The sequence below is a fragment of the Cyprinus carpio genome, chromosome A24, assembly GCF_018340385.1.
Source record: "Cyprinus carpio isolate SPL01 chromosome A24, ASM1834038v1, whole genome shotgun sequence".
Taxonomy (NCBI): Eukaryota; Metazoa; Chordata; class Actinopteri; order Cypriniformes; family Cyprinidae; genus Cyprinus; species Cyprinus carpio.
The window spans coordinates 18,969,799-18,988,620 of NC_056595.1; the positions used below are offsets into that span (position 1 = coordinate 18,969,799).

General features: G+C 36.9%; 1 protein-coding gene across 6 annotated transcripts in view; it reads right to left on the reverse strand.

Annotated features, from left to right (window-relative positions):
* The window catches only part of LOC109091962 (collagen alpha-1(XI) chain-like), a 67,442-nt gene extending 58,069 nt beyond the window's left edge, over nt 1-9,373 (reverse strand). For 3 of the 6 annotated variants that reach the window (XM_042714535.1, XM_042714537.1, XM_042714534.1), the window contains exons 1-4: nt 8,956-9,371; nt 4,460-4,624; nt 3,500-3,713; nt 1,223-1,385 (exon numbers count right to left, since the gene is read on the reverse strand). In XM_042714535.1, coding sequence (XP_042570469.1) covers nt 1,223-1,385; nt 3,500-3,713; nt 4,460-4,624; nt 8,956-9,076 — 663 coding nt within the window. In that variant the 5' untranslated portion in view covers nt 9,077-9,371. Of the gene's footprint in view, nt 1-1,222; nt 1,386-3,499; nt 3,714-4,459; nt 4,625-8,955 lie in introns of all 6 variants that reach the window. The other 3 variants (XM_042714536.1, XM_042714538.1, XM_042714539.1) reach the window with 3 other exon arrangements.
* Between the last annotated feature and the right edge of the window lie 9,449 nt (nt 9,374-18,822).

Consider the following 18,822-nt stretch of genomic DNA (forward strand, 5'->3'; position numbering starts at 1 on the left):
TTGAACTATATAGTGGTTTAACCCTCAGAAACTTATGAAATTGCAAAGTTTTTGACATTAGGCCAAAACTGCAAATTTAGACTCTGAACAGTGGTTTCAATAGGCAATCGACACATTTAGCATGATTATAGCAGGCTGGGACACTCAAAATGTAAATATAATCCTGCTGCTGAAAAAAAAAAAAAAAAATGAAACCAACCTAAGCTGGATGGATGGTTTTAGCTGGTCTTCCTTCCTGGTCAAAAGATGGTTTAGTAGGCTGGTTTTAGAGGGGTTTTGACAACTTCTTTAGCAGGTGAGGCTGGGAGACCAGCTGAATAACCAGCCAAAACAAGCTGAACACCAGCTTGGTCAGTCTGGAAGACCAGCCGGACCATCTTAAACCACCTAAGACCAGCCAATCAACATGGGCTGGTTTTACCTTTTCTTTTTTTTTTCTCCAGCAGGAACACTGTTGCTGTCATACAAGTGAAAAATAGGTATTTAAAAGGATACGCCACCCAAAAATTTTAATTGTGTCATCATTTACTCACCTTCATGTTGTTCCAAACCTTTCTTTGTTCTGTGGAACATAAAAGAAGATATTTTAAAGAATGCTAGCCAAACAGTTTCTGTTCCCATTGACTTCCATTATATGGACAAAAAATACAATGGAAATCAATGGCAACCGAAATCGGTTTCCAACAATCTTCAAAATATCTTCTTTTGTGTTCCACAGAAATAAAATTGGAACAACATGAGAGTTTACTGATAGGAGTAAATTATGTTTTCATTTATCAGAATTTGTATTTTTCACTATCACTTTAACTGATTGGGTTGAAATTTTGCTGAAGTGCTGAATTTTTTGCTGAAAAGGGTTAAATACTTTAGGTGTGATGTCTGCATGTATGAAAAGCCATTTGATCCACTAGATGAACAAAGAGAAATACCGTATCTTAGTCTCAATCCAATTATTATTATTTTTATTTATTTATTTTTTGTATTTACAGGGCTGTTTATTTCTGCTCCATGCTTTATTTGTCATTAAATGGCAAAGCATGTGGAGACCCCGGGAGCTTAATTAGAAATTTTACTCTGGTTTGCTCTCCTGTTCTCAGATGTTGAACAGATGTTGTTCTAATACTGTTAAACACATCAATTTATACTTGATCAAGCAGCTCACACCATCAGGCCTTCAGAGAGATGCTAGTGTAGTGCATTAACGCTTTGAAAACAGCTTTACCTCAAACGCTTCCTCATCCAGGATCCTGGTGCCAAAAACGGTTATACCATTGGTGTCAATACCAGCATGGTCACTCCTGTCCAAAGTCTTTGTCAGCTTCTTCTTGCAGTCAACAACGATGGTAACGGTTTTCTTCTCAACACTGATGCCTACACGATGCCACCTGCAATGAACAGGAAGTGTAGGTGATTACAAACCCTGCAAATGGTTAAAGGGCACCACACGTGAGATAGCCTTACTTTAAAACCTTAGACAATTTGGCTTCATTCTTGAGATATAACATTCCTAAGTGGACTACATTCCAGCCTTCAAACTTTGGCCTTGTTTAACACTGGATTAAACTCATTAAACTCTAGACCAAATCCCCACTGTGAGTTATTCAGCATGACAGACACCATGAACATTGTAAAAAGTGTGTGTCAGGAAGGTACAGCAAAGAAACTCAACTGTGGAGTCAAAACATTGAGCTGGGGAGGGGAAATGTTGGACGGGTTTGCGGTAAGAAGCCGCAGCGAGATTTCAAAGGCATATCAATGGCACCCATAAGGGTGATCAATTTTCCATAATCCACTTTATTAGAAAGAAAAACCTTTATTCTGGCTTGTGTCTTTAAAGTACTTGGCAAACTTGAACCAACACAAGCTTTACTGTGTCTAGAGACCAACATTTCTGGATAATTTTTCTGCTTACAGAATACAATTTACATAGTTAAGAGCGATTATGTGAATGATTGATAGATGGATGACTGTGTAAAACCACAATATTGTACTTGATGCCTTTAAGCATTAAAACATCATGGGAATATTCTAGAATTTTAGTTAATACCTGGACTTGCCAAATGCAATGATTTAAAGTCACACATTTTCAGACTAAAAATGACCCATTTTCCCTAAGGATATACTGCGGTATAATTCATCTTTTCATGTGCAATTTACATAAATTACGTCGGCTACACATTGTAGCATTTTCCGATTATAATACTATATGGGAGATCAACACATTTTACATAATTTAACACAAATGCTTTTCAGATTCTTTACACAAGATCACACTGCCATCATTATGAGCAACCATAAGAGCAATTTATCCTTAATTTTTATATCTCTAAGGAAGATAAACCACAAAAGCATATGAAAGTTATATTAAAATGGTGATAGCTAATCTATTTAGCTACACAAATGATTTTTAAAAAGCCACTTTTAAACGTAATTCTTCCTGCACGAGGGAACTGGAATGAAAGTATTAGCCCAGTTAAGGTGCATTTAACCTGAAATCCTCATCAGCATTATAATCGTAAATAAGCACTATAATCCCTCACAGAAATATTGCTGTTTTTACAGCAAAACACCCCAGTGAACCGATACCAACAATAAAGCCTCTTAAAACCTTACAAGACAAAGCACGTCCATTGCTGTCAATTAATTTTAGCATTTGAAGATGTCAAATTAAGGCTGAAGGGGTGTCGGGACAATAATGAACATTTGAAATGTTTAATGTGCATTTTAATACAATCACTGCTATCTAAGGAAGCATGTTTAAAAAAAAAAAGTAATTGTGATTTTTTTCAGTTGTGACTATTTCTCACAATTGTGACTTTATATCTCGAAATGTGACCATTTCTTTTGTAATTGTGACTTTATTTCCCACCACTTTGTATCTCATAATGTGATTTTATCTCATAATTGTGACTTCATGACTCATAACATTGATATTATTTCACTATGTGTTTTTTATCTTGAAATTTTGACAGATTTTCTCGCTACTGTGCTTTTATATCTCACAATGTGACTTTTTGTCTTATTTGAACATTTCTCACAATTACCTTTTTTTATTTTTTAACTTTTAGACACAAAACAGACTTCTACAAATATATCTTAATGTTGGTAAGAGCTTCCTGATGATGTGACCTAAGAGGTTAATTTCTGTGGTCATGCATCTGCCCCAATGGATCCAACTTTCCATCTTTCTAAAATAACAGTACTCTGAAAGATCACTGCCGAGGTCAAATAGCCTACGGCCCTGTCTGCTTCATTCTATCAATCCAGAGTTGCAGTGAGATCTCCTCTGGCTCTTTTGTCTACTTGTTAACTCTCTTCAACCGAAATGACTCTAAAACAAAACTACCTTCCTCAGGACTACAGTGTAAAACTCGGGCCTGGCAACAAATGACTTCCTGCTGATGACTGACCTCTGTCTGACCCTGTCTGGAGTCAGTCTCAGTCTTTGTCTCTGAGGATGGATCTAAACAACCTAAAAAAAGGCTGCTTTGTGACTTACTTTCCGTCGGCCAGGTTGAGGGAGCGGAACAGGGGGTAATCCTCCGGGGCAGGCTTGCCTGTCTGGTCCTCGTACAGGAAGACAGGTGAGCGGCCCACCTCCACACCTAGTTGCTGGACGCCTTTATCATTGTAGATGGACAAAAGGAAGGACTGGATTCCAGCTTTGGGCTTGATGGTGGTTAGGATGGAAAAGTCTTCAGGAAACACACCATCTAGAAAACAGCACAGACAGAAAACAAGCTCACTGAAGGCTTGGGTTTTTGAAGTCCATCCAAACAGCTTATTGCAATGTTGAAACATAATGGAAGACTAGGGGTGCCACTAAAAAATAAAATAAAGGAATTAATTTAACTTGATAATAAACACCAGATATATGGCATTATATAGGCTGAACAGATATTAACATACATTAATAAACATGCATCTGTTTCTCGCCATATAAAGAAACATCTGCAACATAATAACCACATTCCGATTACATAATGCATCTCAAACCTATCGTAAAAACTGAGAGGACTTAGAATATGTTACACACTTTGTATGGGGTATTTTTATTGGGGTTTGATTGGTTCATTGATTCATTTTTATTTGTACATAAAAGAGCAGATTTGACATTCTGCAAAACATCTTCTTTTGCGTTGCACAAAATAAATTAAGTAATTTGGAATGACATGAGGGTGTGTAAATGACAGAATTTTCATTTTTGAGTGAACTATTGCTTTAAAAGTTTCTGTTCATTTCTGTTCATGCAACTCAGCAGATAAGCTATGCTGTGGTCAAGAGATTTCAGCTAAGTTCTCCTGTCGCTTAACAATACAAGCGTCTGAGTGAAACATGGCCCTGTACAATCAGGGATGGCATCTGCTGTCAAAAGCCTTGGCAACCACAACAAAAGGCACATTTAAACCCAGCTAAACATAGGCAGCATATGGAGACATGTTCATGGGGTTCAGCTTACCTGGGAAAAGCTGCTTGGTTTGGGCACTGATCTGGGCAGTCTTGCCTATTTTGTAGGCCGTGTCCGGCTGTGATGCTCTTCGGTTTGTGCAGAATCCTGAAGTTTTCTCTACTCCTTCTGGGACAGTGGGAAATTCTAATACTTTAAGGACATCCACAGGTTCTGCTGTAGAAAAATATAAAAAAAAATTTAACAAACAAATAAGGAGAAATGCATTCATTGTTTATAATAATACTTTCAAATAATTTTGAAAAACTCTCTGTTTCCATGTTTTTAAATTAAACTTCAACAGAATAATAAAAGTTTCTTACATCTAGAAATATAATAACTAATATACAATAATAAAAATGCAAGCAACATTTGAAGACTCTTTTAGGACTTTTAAATCTTATTTAGGATACTACTATAATACTACTAAATACTTTATATTTATGATGTTTTATTGTATCAAGAGTGCATCAAATTTAACATTGTTTTATGACCCACAACCACAAAAAAGAGGCCAATATCTGAAATTCAATCTGTTTTACTTGGCTATATGACCAAACTCAAATCTCTGGTCTTCATTCCTATGAGATTTGACCCTTGTAAAATACCAGATTCCCTCTTCAACTCTTTTGAAGACACTTCAGCAACAGCTGGGTTAAGTAAACTTAAACAAACGGTTTAACTATGGTTAACGAAGCAAGATGAAAGACAAACACTGTTCACCCCAGATCACCCTGAAACTTCAGTGAAGAACTCAAAACCTTAGAAAGCACCATTGAGAAGAGTTTCTTCATGATTCATTGTGAATGTATGGCACATGTTTGGCCGTTGGGTATTATCCAGAATCTACCAGCAGTGCCATATGTGTCTTCTGGGACTTGAGTAGACTTTGGCATCTACCACATAAAACTGAATGCTGAAACCGCCAAAAATAAAGGGCTGCTATGTCAAAAAAGGCTGGACTCATCTGAGGGAGGTCTAAAATGCTGTAATGAAGATGCTGAGGCATTCCCGCTGCTGAGAAAACATTTACCACCCCATTTAAAGCTCTAAAAAGCAAAGCCGACAAGCCATTCTTCTGCCAGTTCTTTGTGCTCAAAGAAATGATCCCCCACTATATCTGAGAGACTCAATCTGAGCTTTACACTGAACATACAAGCTAGACAAAAGGAAAACCTCAAGCTCAACCAATACAATGACAGAGCTGAGGAAGAGAGTTGTTGTGAGGGATCTTCTGGAGACGCTCTGCATAACCTCAGGCCTCATATATTCCAGATGTGGTGCTGTAGCCTGAGTCTGACCTTTTGCCATGCAAGTGCCAAAGAAAAATGTCAATACTCCTAAATCCTTTGGAAAACTAACTGAGAATGAGCCATCATTAGGAAAGCGCAGCTGATGACCTGGTGTGATTTTAACCAGACTGCTGTGCAAACACACACGCTGATCATTTTCACTGTCATTCTTTGCATTAGACAGACTGGTGTGTGTGTGTGTGTGTGTGTGTGTGTGTGTGTGTTTGTGTGTTTGAGAGAGAAGGTTGATTAGACATCGGATGTGAATGTGGAAGGAGGTACTAACTGAGAGGGAGAGAGTTGCATATCACCAAGATCATAAACTTGCCATTAATTGATTCTATTGAACACCCAAAAGTGGGAGGGGCTTTTTCAACAGGAAGTTCTCTCATTTTTTTTATGAATCATTTCATTAAGAAATTCACTGTTATGGTAACAGCAAGACACAAATGTAGCATTAAAATAACTGATGTCCTGATGCATACGCTTTCATTGGGTCCAGTGAAATACGTTCAGAATAATGTTAGAATTTTTTATATTGAATGGAAAAAGCTGCAGTCCTTTTTACCTGGTGCTCCTTGAGACTCTAATAATGAATTCAGTCTGAATATCTCTCTCTCTCTTTTTCATCCACTATCTCTCTCTTTCTCCCCCTTCTCCCCTTGCACTCCCCTCTTTGACACATGCGTGCCGCTTGAACAAGACCACATTATGCCACAGGCTCTCCGAGAGGCAACCTCACTGATGGAATTTTTTTTTTGCAAAAAAATGTTTCCCCATCCCCATCCCCCCCACCCCTTTCACAACTGTAGAGAAACATCAAAGAACAATAAAGCCTTTCAACCATCTGCTTCCCAAGAATACTGTTCAGTTCACCACATATTCCAGTATGGACAGTTCAGCCAAAAATAAACCTTTTGTTACACTTGGTCTCACACATTTTGCTCCAAACTATTTTTCTTGTATGGAACCCTTAAGGAAGCAGAAGGGAAGTGGATAAGGACCCGACAGTGACCGGTTGTATACTTTTTTTTTTTTTTTTCTCCAAGACTGGTCATAACTTTAAATCAGTTACATAAAACACAGATTGGTCTAATTTGAATCTGCTAGTTGGTCAGACTACTTCTTAAGACACAGTCTTGATATAAAGACTAAATTTATGCACATGATGGAACACTGTGATTCACTTTTATTGTATGGAAAAGAGCAGCTGAGGCTTTCACAAAAAATATAAATATCTCCTTTTGTGTTCCACGAAAAAAAAGAAAAAAAAGGTAAAGTTGAAATGCGTTTGTTTATTTTATATATGTATGTATTTTTTTTTGTCACAAAGGCATGATTTGTGAATGTAGCTTAAATGTTCTTGAGACCTGATTGGAACCGTCTACCATAAGAGTAAGCAAAGATTGTTGAAATGTGTGCAGTCTGAAGGAATGCACATCTGAGGTCCCTCAGCCCCAGGGGCTGAGAAAGCATGTCAGTACACTGCCAGCTCAAGAGGGCACCTGACAGAAATGCCTTCGCAAGCTACAAACCACAAGGGATGTAACGCATAGCTTCAGAAGTCAAATGGGATTAATACATTTTAAGATACATTATCAGCTTTGATAAGATGGTTATTAAGCCCATATCGCTCACAAATTTTGGTCATATTCAAGCAGCCTTAGGAAATGTGGCAAATGAGAACAACGACAATATATTAACTTAATTACATCTGTAATTTCTGAACAACATAAATGCCTTATTCAGTTTTGCAAGGACTTTTGTTTGTGTACGGGTGAGCGAGACCTATCATAAGGCCAGGCTGGGGCCCCTGTATAGCTCCTGGCCCTTTGAAGTCTCCAAAATAATAGGGATGAGCAGAGAGGTCAGTCATCAAATAATGGGAAGGCACTTAGCAAAGAAACATTCCCACTGGGAAACTCATCATGAGGACTGTGAGACATGGGAGTCACAATGTTGTAAAAGCCCCCTCTTGGGCTAAGGTGGAACTAGGGGTGAATGGGGAAAGGGTGATTTTGACTGTACCCACTGTGATCTATGCTAATTCATTACCCAGTGGAAACCTTTATTGCTGTGCTAAAGTGCTTTGACAAAAAAAATAAAATAAAAAAATTGTTAAGAAGTCTATATGATATGTAAATTTAGAAGAAGGAGAAAACACTATACATATGTACTGTATATGTATTCATAATCAAATTGCATGTTGCACTTATGATCAGTCGATCAGTCACGCCCATTGTTAATTGGACCTCCCAGGTCTCATTTACTATTAATTAAATCCATATCAAAATTAAAGATTTTAAGATTTAAAACAGAAAAATCACGCAAATGTGGCAAGAACATTTAGGTTTTATGAGCATATATTAGTATAAATTACTGACAGTCTCCTGATTATTTTAGCTCTCTTTGAACACACATACTTTTGCTCACAATCGCATCCCTAGAGTCACACCATTCAAGCAGATAATTTTCCATTTTATTTTCCTAAATGTAAGGCATGGATGTAAAAGCCTGAGGAATTCCACCCTGCTAACCGTGTCCACACACACCTAACGGACCACAGGTTCAAACAAAGAGCTTTTTTCCCCCCGAAGTTAATCCTAAACTGTCTCTCCATGACACTCTCTTGACACATTCCTCCTGTCCACCCTCCCATAGAGTGTATTTGATTAGAAAATATGCATAAACAAAACACAATTATGTGTTTTTATTATTATTTATTTATTTTATAAAAGTATATGCAAATTAAATGGACAGAGGGCGAGCAACCAAGTCGTGCCAAAATTGTTGATAAATAAGTGCATACTCTCGCTACTAACTGCTTCAAAGTACGTTTTTTTTTTTTTTTTTTGTATAACATTGTGATCATGTTATGCAGATACTGTACAGGTGCAAAGCCTGATTTATCTTTATCTGTTATCTTTATATGTGCATAAAATTACATTATTAAATGTATACTGAACTCTCTTTTGGGGAAATAGTGGGTTTCTTTTTAACGAACTCCACAGACTCTTCTTCATTTTAATATTTTGATGTTAAATAAATATTTGGGCACTAGTAATATTGTATCTTGCTGCACACACACATATACATATCTGCGATCACCTGTCTAAATCAAACGCGTAAAAATCCGCAGGCGCAAATGCGCATATCCTGTCTGACAGTCCCTAATATACAACTTCATCAAAAGTTCGGAAGTCTATCTTTCCTTACCTGCTCTGACATTTGGAGCCTGCAGGACCAGGAAGAGGGAAATTGTGATGAATTTGAAAACAGTGGAATCCAAAAGCCACCTTTTCGTTTTCCACATTAGGGACCACCTTGGCCTCTCCATGGTCGGTCGCCCACAAATGTGCACAAAACCCGTGGCGACCTCTGCTTATTTGAAAATTATGTCCCTTCTACAATCCCAAATGTGCCCGATCTGCTCTAAACAGCCATAGGTGAGGGGTATTTTGTCTCGCCGGGCCCCCTTCGATCCTCCTTTCCTTGCGCCCAGCCTTCAGACTGAAGGGATTCGGGCTTTAATCAAAGTGAGACGCGGAGCGCTCGATCGCCTCAACGTCAAGAGGGCTGGACCCAGACCCTGGATTACAGGAAAATGACAAGGGAAAAAATACCCCGATTAGCAAATCACGGGGCTTGAAAGTTGGCCAGGGATCCACCCATCAGTTTTCCAAAGCCTCCCCTGGTCGCCCTCTTCCGCGTCCCCCCATGAATGCCGGTAGTATTTTCCCTGGAGTAGCATGGGAATGAGAGAGAGAGAGAGAGAGAGAGAGAGAGAGAGAGAGAGAGAGAGAGAGAGAGAGAGAGAGAGAGCATGCAAGCAATCCCAAATGTTTGCTAGGTTTCGGATTAGGGCATATTGTGCATATTTGCATCATCAACAAAACAGTGGAAAATTGTGTTATAACTTTAATGTTTGTACCCACATAGTTTTGTATTTTGTGTAGGTGACAGAATAATCTCCAAAATGGCGAACAGGTCAGTTTTTCATTATTCTGTCGGAGTTTATTGTGTGATAAATTATTATTATTATTATTATCATCACTGATAATGACCGAAAAACCGCAGATTTTCCAGTTCATGGCTTTTTAAAGAGAGACTGGACACGAACATGTGTTCCTGGATGAGCGATCAGTTATACAGAGTTTCCCAGGACAAATATTTAGAAATATTTGACCGCTTATTGAAGCGACTGACCAATCAGAATCAAGTATTCCAGAGCCCCGTGTAATATTTTCGGATGATTCCATCAAGAAGTTGTGTTTTTAATTTGCGTAGAACCTACTTAGGAATACAAAATATCTTGGTTTTGAATGTCAATAAGCAGGGGAAAATTTAAAGAGCAAGAATGTAATCAAACGAAAACACCTTAAGTTTTGCAGATGTTTATTCTTCAAGAGTGCATGTGGAGGTTGAGTGGGAGGGGCTAAGAAAGACTGACAGACCACTGACAGGCCTTCAGATTCCCAGTTTTGAGTTCTTTTACAGGAAATTTCTCTGTGAGATGTGTCCCATAAACATCCAATGATCCTTTCAAATTCAAATTTGCCATGTTAATACTGAATGCCATGTTTGTTTGAAATGGAGTTGTTCAACGTTATGTAATTTATGAACTAGCAAATTAATCATATACACTAATTAGTTTGTATAAAATGAACAATCAACTTTGAGAACAAATGGCAAGTAACCAGCTCATGATTCATGCCAGAAATCATCTCGTTAGATCATTTTTGTTAGCAAGCCAAAGTTACATCTCCTCTTTACGAAAACAGTAATGAATGATTGAATGATTAAATGGATCCATGAAAAAAAGTGAAATGAAAAAAAAAAAAAATACTGTGGCATTTTCATGCACTAAAATACAAAATCAATAAGATGATTCGCACAAAATCAGTGAGATAATTCATCACCATCATCATCATAATAAAAAAGCATTATGTCATCACCTCAGGGCAAGTTGGAACTGCTCTCAGTGAACTGTCTGCAGAAACACGAACAGTAGATCTTCAGATTCTAAGATAAGATTCTTTGCATGCAGCAGTGCCTGTGATTATGATTACATGGTTTGATTTGGTGACAAAATGATTTACCAACTCCTATATATATATATATATATATATATATATATTGTATATATATATATATATATGTTTTATAAAAGTCTGTTGTGTGTGAATGACTAGAGTTGCATGCAAGTGATATAATCACTCTCATTGATTATGATGCAGTGCATTCCTAAATTATTTGCAGTAATTGTCACTCACCTTTCGATCTGCTGATGGATGCTGTCAGAGATCAAAGGTCAAAACACATTCTGACAGTTACATGGCTCTGATATAACAAATTAGCATCTTATATACACATTTATCATGCAGCTTTCTGGTGTAACCTGGGTGGATAATTCCATAAATGAATAAATAAAAACATAAAAAGTGATACTCATTGCCAAGAACATGTGTTAAGTTGTGTGCAGAACAAGTTTTCATTTATAATACAGATTCATGTCAAGTAAGCCGATGGAGTTATGCATGCTTTGAGCAAGATTTTTTTTATCGTGTTTGCATTAATTTCATACATGACTTGGCTCAGTCCTTACATCTCTTCACAACAGTAAAATAGAAAACTCAGTCCATTTTGAGGGCTGTTCACGGGTTACCGCTGAACCAATAATTATCATTACTTAAAACTAAAACACCATAAATCTTTTTTTTCATTATTGTGTAAAATAAATATAATAAATATAATAAAATAAATGTTAACTGCAATAAAATATAAAAAAGTATTTTATTTGAGCTAACTGTGAAGGCAACTAGGCAATTGTAGTTTAAGTACTAAAATAAAATGAGCTACCTTAAGTAGTAAATAAAAATTTGTAGTAAAATCCAAAGTTGTAAAAAAACTGAGTGAAGATTGTTTCACGCACAAACACACACAGAATCAGAAATTGCTAGTAAATTTCACAATAAATTTATTTTAAATAATATTAAATCCAATATTTTTATAATGATCTAAAGAAAAAATAAAATCACTTCTGAACCCCTCTTCTGAAGTAGCAGGAAATTACCAGGTGACTTTCGTGAGCTGGACAGTGATTGTTTCACAGTACAATATGTTGGCATTTAGATGTGACTAGTTTTAGTTTCCCTTCAGCATGCGTATTTGAACTTAAGTGAAATCGTAAGGGAAGAACTTTTCACAGGCACACACTACCAGCCACTAGCGTCTTTCCATCAGGGTCTAAACACACAGAGCCTGAGGGAGTATAAAGGGCTCTTTCTGTTTCAGCTCAGGGCCAGAGCGCACCGAGAGCTCAGTCACTCAACATACAACCTGTGCTCTGTGTTCAACAAAGAACTCCCACAGAACACATTCCCTCAAACTGGGGAGTGATCTTAAACATTAGAAACAATCAAAAATACTCAAATTGTACGTTTGAGAAGACTCTCTAAGGTAAAAATTTCTAGACAGTGACTGTCATTCTGGAATTGTAACCTGGTTATTTTCACTGTGGTCTACCATGAAGGGTATACCAGAATGAATACTGGTTAAATATCGCTTCCATTTTAAGAGCGTCTACATCTGTAATGTCCACACTGGGCATGGCAGAAGCCAAACAGGGCACTGCTGCTAACTTTATTTGAATAAATAGACATAATCAGCCTACACACGTTTGAAATAGCTATGGGCAGAGGTTCATAAATGCCTAGACCTTTGTTGTGATGTCATTTAAAAAGCCTGTGCTGGAAGTTTATGAAATCATATACAGTACATAGATTGTTGACTATTGCTGATTCACACTTCTTTTTATAGTGTAATGTAAGTGGTTTACGTTTAAACTAAACCATGTTCAAATGCCTTTATTTTATTGTTCAGGGCTCTAGAGGTCAAATTTCAGTCTAACATCTAATAAATTGGATCACAAACTGGGCAGCAGCAAATCTCTACAAATATACTCTCACATTTCAAACTTCTTACACCCTCGATCACAAACACACTACATTACATGTGGTAATGGCTCTTTTTTCGTGTTCAGCAGCCGTTGGAAACTCATCCCAGGGCCCTCAGAGTTATTCAGAGCTGGGCTGTAGATGTCAAATCTCACAGTAGTTCATTCACTCTTATTCAGGAATGCCGTTTTATTTGGGCAAGCACACTAGACTTAAGGAAGCGTCAAGTCCATTACTTCAGTATGTATAGAATCAACCCTATACTCAGTGGTGGTAACAAAGGGACCTTATTTTTGGTTTTATCCAGTACTTTTTTGAATTGGAATGACAGAAAGAGGAATACTGAATTTCAAATAAATTCAAACTTTTACAAATAAATAAATAAATAAATAAATAAAAAATGCATAATTAAATTTGTAATAATTAAACTAATTATACTCTGATATGTTTTACTATTTTTGTAAAATTAGACATTAGCTTAGACTTCTAACTTCACTGATTACACTCTCAGAAAAAAGGTACAAAAACTGTCAATGGTACCTTATAGGTACTTATATGTACACTTTAGGTACTAATATGTACCTTTAAGGTACCAATATGGACTGTTTAGGTACAAAGGTGTGCCTTTTGTAAAGGTACCGCCCCAGTGACAGCTTTTGTACCTTTTTTTCCTCAAAGTGTATAATGAAATAAATTTAAAAAAATTAAAAATGCATAAATACATTTTATCTGTACTGTTTATGTATTGTAATAATAATTGTAAAAAATATAAATTAAATACAGCTGTGTTTATTATAAAAATCATAAAAAAAAAATTCTATTTGTTGTGTGTGTAAATGTGTATGAATTTCTTTGAGTTTCATTCCACTGCATTCTGCATCCTATTTTAAGCTTCAAATTCATAACTGAAATTTTAAAAAGTCATTCTCAATTCAGTTCTGAATCCTACACAACTTACTTTTGCATCAGGTCCACAAAAAGCTATGCAATCTTCTAAAACCACATGAAGAACATATGCAATGACACATAAACCCACTATATTTAAAAAGCAGTTTGGTTTCAGCGATGGTGAACCACATCGGGTTTTACACAGCTGTGACTGCTGCAACTCTCCTGGATCGCTGAAGAGCACCAAGGATGTATGGTGGGTAAAAACTGTAAAAAGGTCAGTGAGACAGTCGTTGGAGGTCAAACCAAATGATCCCAGATGGACCACAGGAAGGGTGAGATGAGCAGGAAGCACTCAGTGTCTCAGCACATAAGGTCTGAGAGAAAGTAGATGGGGGGCCTGGCACTGCAGGAGGGTATTTACAACCCCCGAAAGTAGCTAATATGGACAAGTCCATAAAAAGATCCATTCTTTTAGGCCTTTTAAAACATGAAATATGATCTTTGCATCAATAAGATCTGCCAGTGTCAGGGTGCAAAGCCTTGGCATCACTCAATAGGCCAAATAAAAAATAGATCCCATGATAGATCAGATCATTTACTCTCCCATTACTGACTTTAATAAGGCCACAGTCCATCAACCTCATCTTCTCCCTGCTGTCACTCTCTCCATTGCTTACACACTTTAGAAATATACCCTGTAAAGTTTAACAAGTATATAATTCAAACACACAAAGGAAGAAGGCTATTGAGTGCTCAAACTTTATGTTTTATTTAGCCAAACAGATAAAAGTGTTCCTGTCACTGAGCGCTTATTTAAAGAACTTCCTCAGTAAACATTTAAGGGGACCACACATTGTCTACCCATCTGGCTCAGGGTTATGCAAATGCATTGCATTTCTTGGGAAGTTTAAGAAAACACTTAAATGTTATCAAATACTCCTGCCATGACCATAAACCCCATAAACATTTGTGCGAATGGGCAGTCTTTAACTTAATTTGAAATGTAGACTAACTTTTTTTTTTTTTTTTTTTTTTTTTTGCTTGTACAGTAAATGTGTTAAACATGAAATATAAACACATAATCATCTTCTGTAATCATCTGTCAGCATGCATTATATTTTAAAGTGTAGCTGAGTTGTACAACACAGGACTAACCAGGTCTGGAAATTTATCAACATCATTTTGTCATCACAAAAAATAAAGATCAAGAATGGTAATTACTGCATGGCAGAGTCTTATACCTGTATCTTCAGTATGTTTCAACTCTCTAAAAAGCTCAGTGTAAACACTGCATTCCTCTTCAGCCCTTACGAATGAAGAAACGACTCATATACACAAACCACTGAGCCACAACCTACAGAACCTCTCAGTGATAGATAGATAGATAGATAGATAGATAGATAGATAGATAGATAGATAGATAGATAGATAGATAGATGGATAGATAGATAGATAGATAGATAGATATGGGCATTTTCTGTACCAGGAAATTTCTGTCTGAACTTGTTCAGCCAATAAACCCGGCTATACATACTGTACACATTTTCCATCCTCAGGGTGATGCTATTTTCACAAGGTGATTTATCTACTGGTTATACAAGAATCTGGAATGATCTACATTATAGCAGCACTTGACTGGGTGCCGCGCAATTGGCAATTGTAAAAATTAAAAATAGGATAGGATTGCTTTGGTTTAGTTAAGTTATGTTGTTTTTTTCATTTCATACCATCTTCCATCAGTAGGCTTTATTCAGTTTCTGGATGTTGCATCTAATCTAGTCCTTGCTCACTTGCAGCCACATACCAAAAACTCAAGCACCACAAATGGGCATGATGTTCGGTTGGCATGGTTGTGCCAATTATTTCATGCTCTCTAATGCTGTCAAATGCAATAACCTAATCATCTGAAGAGAACATCACATGAAGTCTGCTGTTTGCTAAATATAATTACAGCTAATTGATTAAGAAGTCAAATAATGTGGAAGACTGGCTCGTAAAGCTCATAGCTAGAAGGCATTCATTAATCAATCAAAACCCTGAAGTCTTTTTAAATTCTCTTTCAGATCTCCAGTAAATTCCTCCTCTATATCTGCAGCAATATTGGTAAACATCATTCTTTAACACCACTAAAAACACATGGAGTCTGTCACCCTCCTCTCCATGCATAAGACAACAACTGACCGCTATCTGACCGCTCCAACAGCTAATTATATTTCCATTCTTGATAAGCACAGCTTGACTGGATATTTTGGCAGCATCTGGAGGGTAAAACAACAGCTTAGTGATGCAGGAAACATGAAACGCATCAGGAACTCTGGACTGATTCAATAAAGCACTCCGACACACCAGGGGATATTTTCCAAGCCTCTGATACAGAGGCACTGATGCACATTGTTCCGACCTGCTGATATAACTAAGCAGTTGCTTGTTAGTTATTCCCGTGAGAAACCTTACGAAAGAGATACACTAAGCAATACGGCTCCTATGCACTCCTAAAACAGTCTAAAGCAGTTTGCTGGTCTTAATAGGTTTTAGATGAGTTTTGGGTACATCTCAGATGGTCAGGCTGGGAGACTAGCTAGCCACCCACCTAAATACCAACTTAACCAGCTGAAAACCACCTTGAGAGACCAGTCAGACCAATTTAAACAGCTAAGAACAGCAAACCAGGTTATGCTGGTTTAAGCAGTTTTTAGCAGATTTTATAGCCCAAATGCCATAGAAGAACCTTTTCTAGTTCCATCAAAAACCTTTTATACTCTAGTTCTTTAGAAACCCATTTATGGTCTTTATTGATGTAGCAGGCTAAACTGTGTGCACACAATAGTAATCATGTGCACGTTTTAGCACATCGAGGGAACGAATTAGTAAATCATGTGCACGATTTATTTATTTTATCTTGTATGTCATGTGCGGGGCTCCATACTTCTTTGATCAAATGATGAAAAACATGATGGTTTCAACAGCGAATGCAGAACTATGTCTAAAGACTAGAACTGGAAAGTTCTGAAGTCTTCAGAGTAGTCCATTCTTGGTGGTGAAACAAAGCTTAAATCTCTGGTAGTTGCAGACAGCACAACGTTTCAGATATAATATGTGTATAATATATGTCCTGCATTCAGCATGAGGAGAGTGAAGACATCTTTCTTCTCTTAGAGACACTAAAATGTAACCAAATTTCACACGCTAATCACTGGGTGGGTGCAATCACGGTCTCTTAAATTACTATCCCTCTAGAACTGTTTCCGCCATTGCACGCCAAGAGTTCCTTAATTACAAAAGCTTATGCAAAGACAACTCTATTGCAAAGATAGAATTAAAACATGATGATTCATTACTGAACTTTAGCAGAAATGGATCACTCATAGAAATGTTTTTTACACAAGAAATCATAACATTCAATATGGCGGCTGTAGGAACAGAAGTCCCACCTTTCAGTTTAAAAGAGCTGACTAGCCTTGAAGGGACTTTGACATTAGTGACCTAAGTGCCATCATCCATGACAAACTAAGTTCCGCGTTAAGTCTAGTCTCGGCTGTGTTCAGACCTGCACTGCCACCCCCTCCTCTCTCTTCCTCTCCCAGCAGCCTGAACTCTGCCCTGTCCCAGTCATGCTTCACCTGCTGCAGGCCACTTCCAGCCCCAGCCAACTGCTTGATTTAGTACACTGCCAAACACAGTTAGACATTTAACCACTGAGAGTATGGATCCTGCAAGAGCAGTGTAAAATAAGCAGGCTTTGGCCTGTGTCAGTAATATTAGTATTAATATTAGTTTTCTATAATTTATGATCAGCCCCATACTTACATTTATGCAGGAATTCAAGCCATATTTAGAGACAAGTGGACAGTTGCAACAAACTCCATAAGTTAGGAAAACCTATAATTGTAAGGCTATTATTAAATGAATATCTCATCCCAAAAATTGACATTTTGTCATCATAAACTCACCCTCCAAACCTGTAGGACATGCTTTTTTTTTTTTTTTTTTTTTTTTTTTGTGGAACACAAAAGATATTAAATAAATAAATAAATAAAATGTCTCAGTGTTCTTCCATGATACAATGTAAAGCAATGGGATCCAGTGTTGTTTGGACCCCATTTACTTTCAAAATATCATTAAGAAAAAAAAAAAAAATGTAACCATGTCATTTCAAAGACTTACAGACTTACTTTTAACTGTGAAAAAAAAACAAAAAAAAAAAAAAAAAAACAAAATAAAAATTTAAGAAAATATTCTCTTCTTAATATAAATGTGTTGCATTTGACTTGAATATCATAAAGACTTCACATTTTGACTAGACCGGTATACAGCACCTAGCAAGCATCCAGAACATCCTAGTAACCACCCTAGTAATCATATCCTGTAGCAACTGTCTGGTAACTACCACCCTAGTATCGTGCCAGCATTGTTTTTTTTTTTTTCATTCTCAGAAAAAAATTAGTTGTTTCAGTACACGACTAGCTGCATTATATAGTGTATAATTATACTATATTCTATTTCTAGTATAATTTTCTTAAAATCACTATTTTAGTACACTCTCAGAAAAAAATGTATAAAAGCTGTCACTGGGGCAGTACCTTTTCAAAAGGTACACTTTTGTACCTTTTAGGTACTAACATGTACAGTTAAGGTATCAATATCGACAATGCCTTTTGAAAAGGTTCCACCCCAGTGACAAATTTGGTACCTTTTTTCTGAGAGTATATATGTCTAAAAAAAAATAAAGTAAAATCTCTATGATGTACTTAATTATTTACTGCTTCAGAGAAAAGATTATGGAAAGCAAAGTTAAAACCATGCCACGGTTTTATATGAAATAATGTATTTGCATGATTTTATGTTCTAATATGGAGCCTGAATATATTCACATCCCTCATCCAAACACACCCCTCATGGAAGAAAATGTCTCTACTGAAGTAATCACAATGTTCCTGCAGCTTCAAATACAGGGGGAGTAGCCCCAGAAAACATAACTTTCTGACAAGCCGAGGAGGCAGACCCTCATCTTTCAAAAGACAGATACTTGAACCACCAGCATGTCTATGCTTGTCAGTTTCAAGTGGAACAGCTCTAACACTGTGCAGATGCTTCAAAATCCCTTAGGGCGGTTCCTCAGTGCAGTATATACATTTATGATGGCTATATGCTTTAACTGCAGCAAAATAAAACATATATAAGTCACTGCAGAACTTTAAGTCAAACACAATCCAATACAATGATTCATAATGCTACA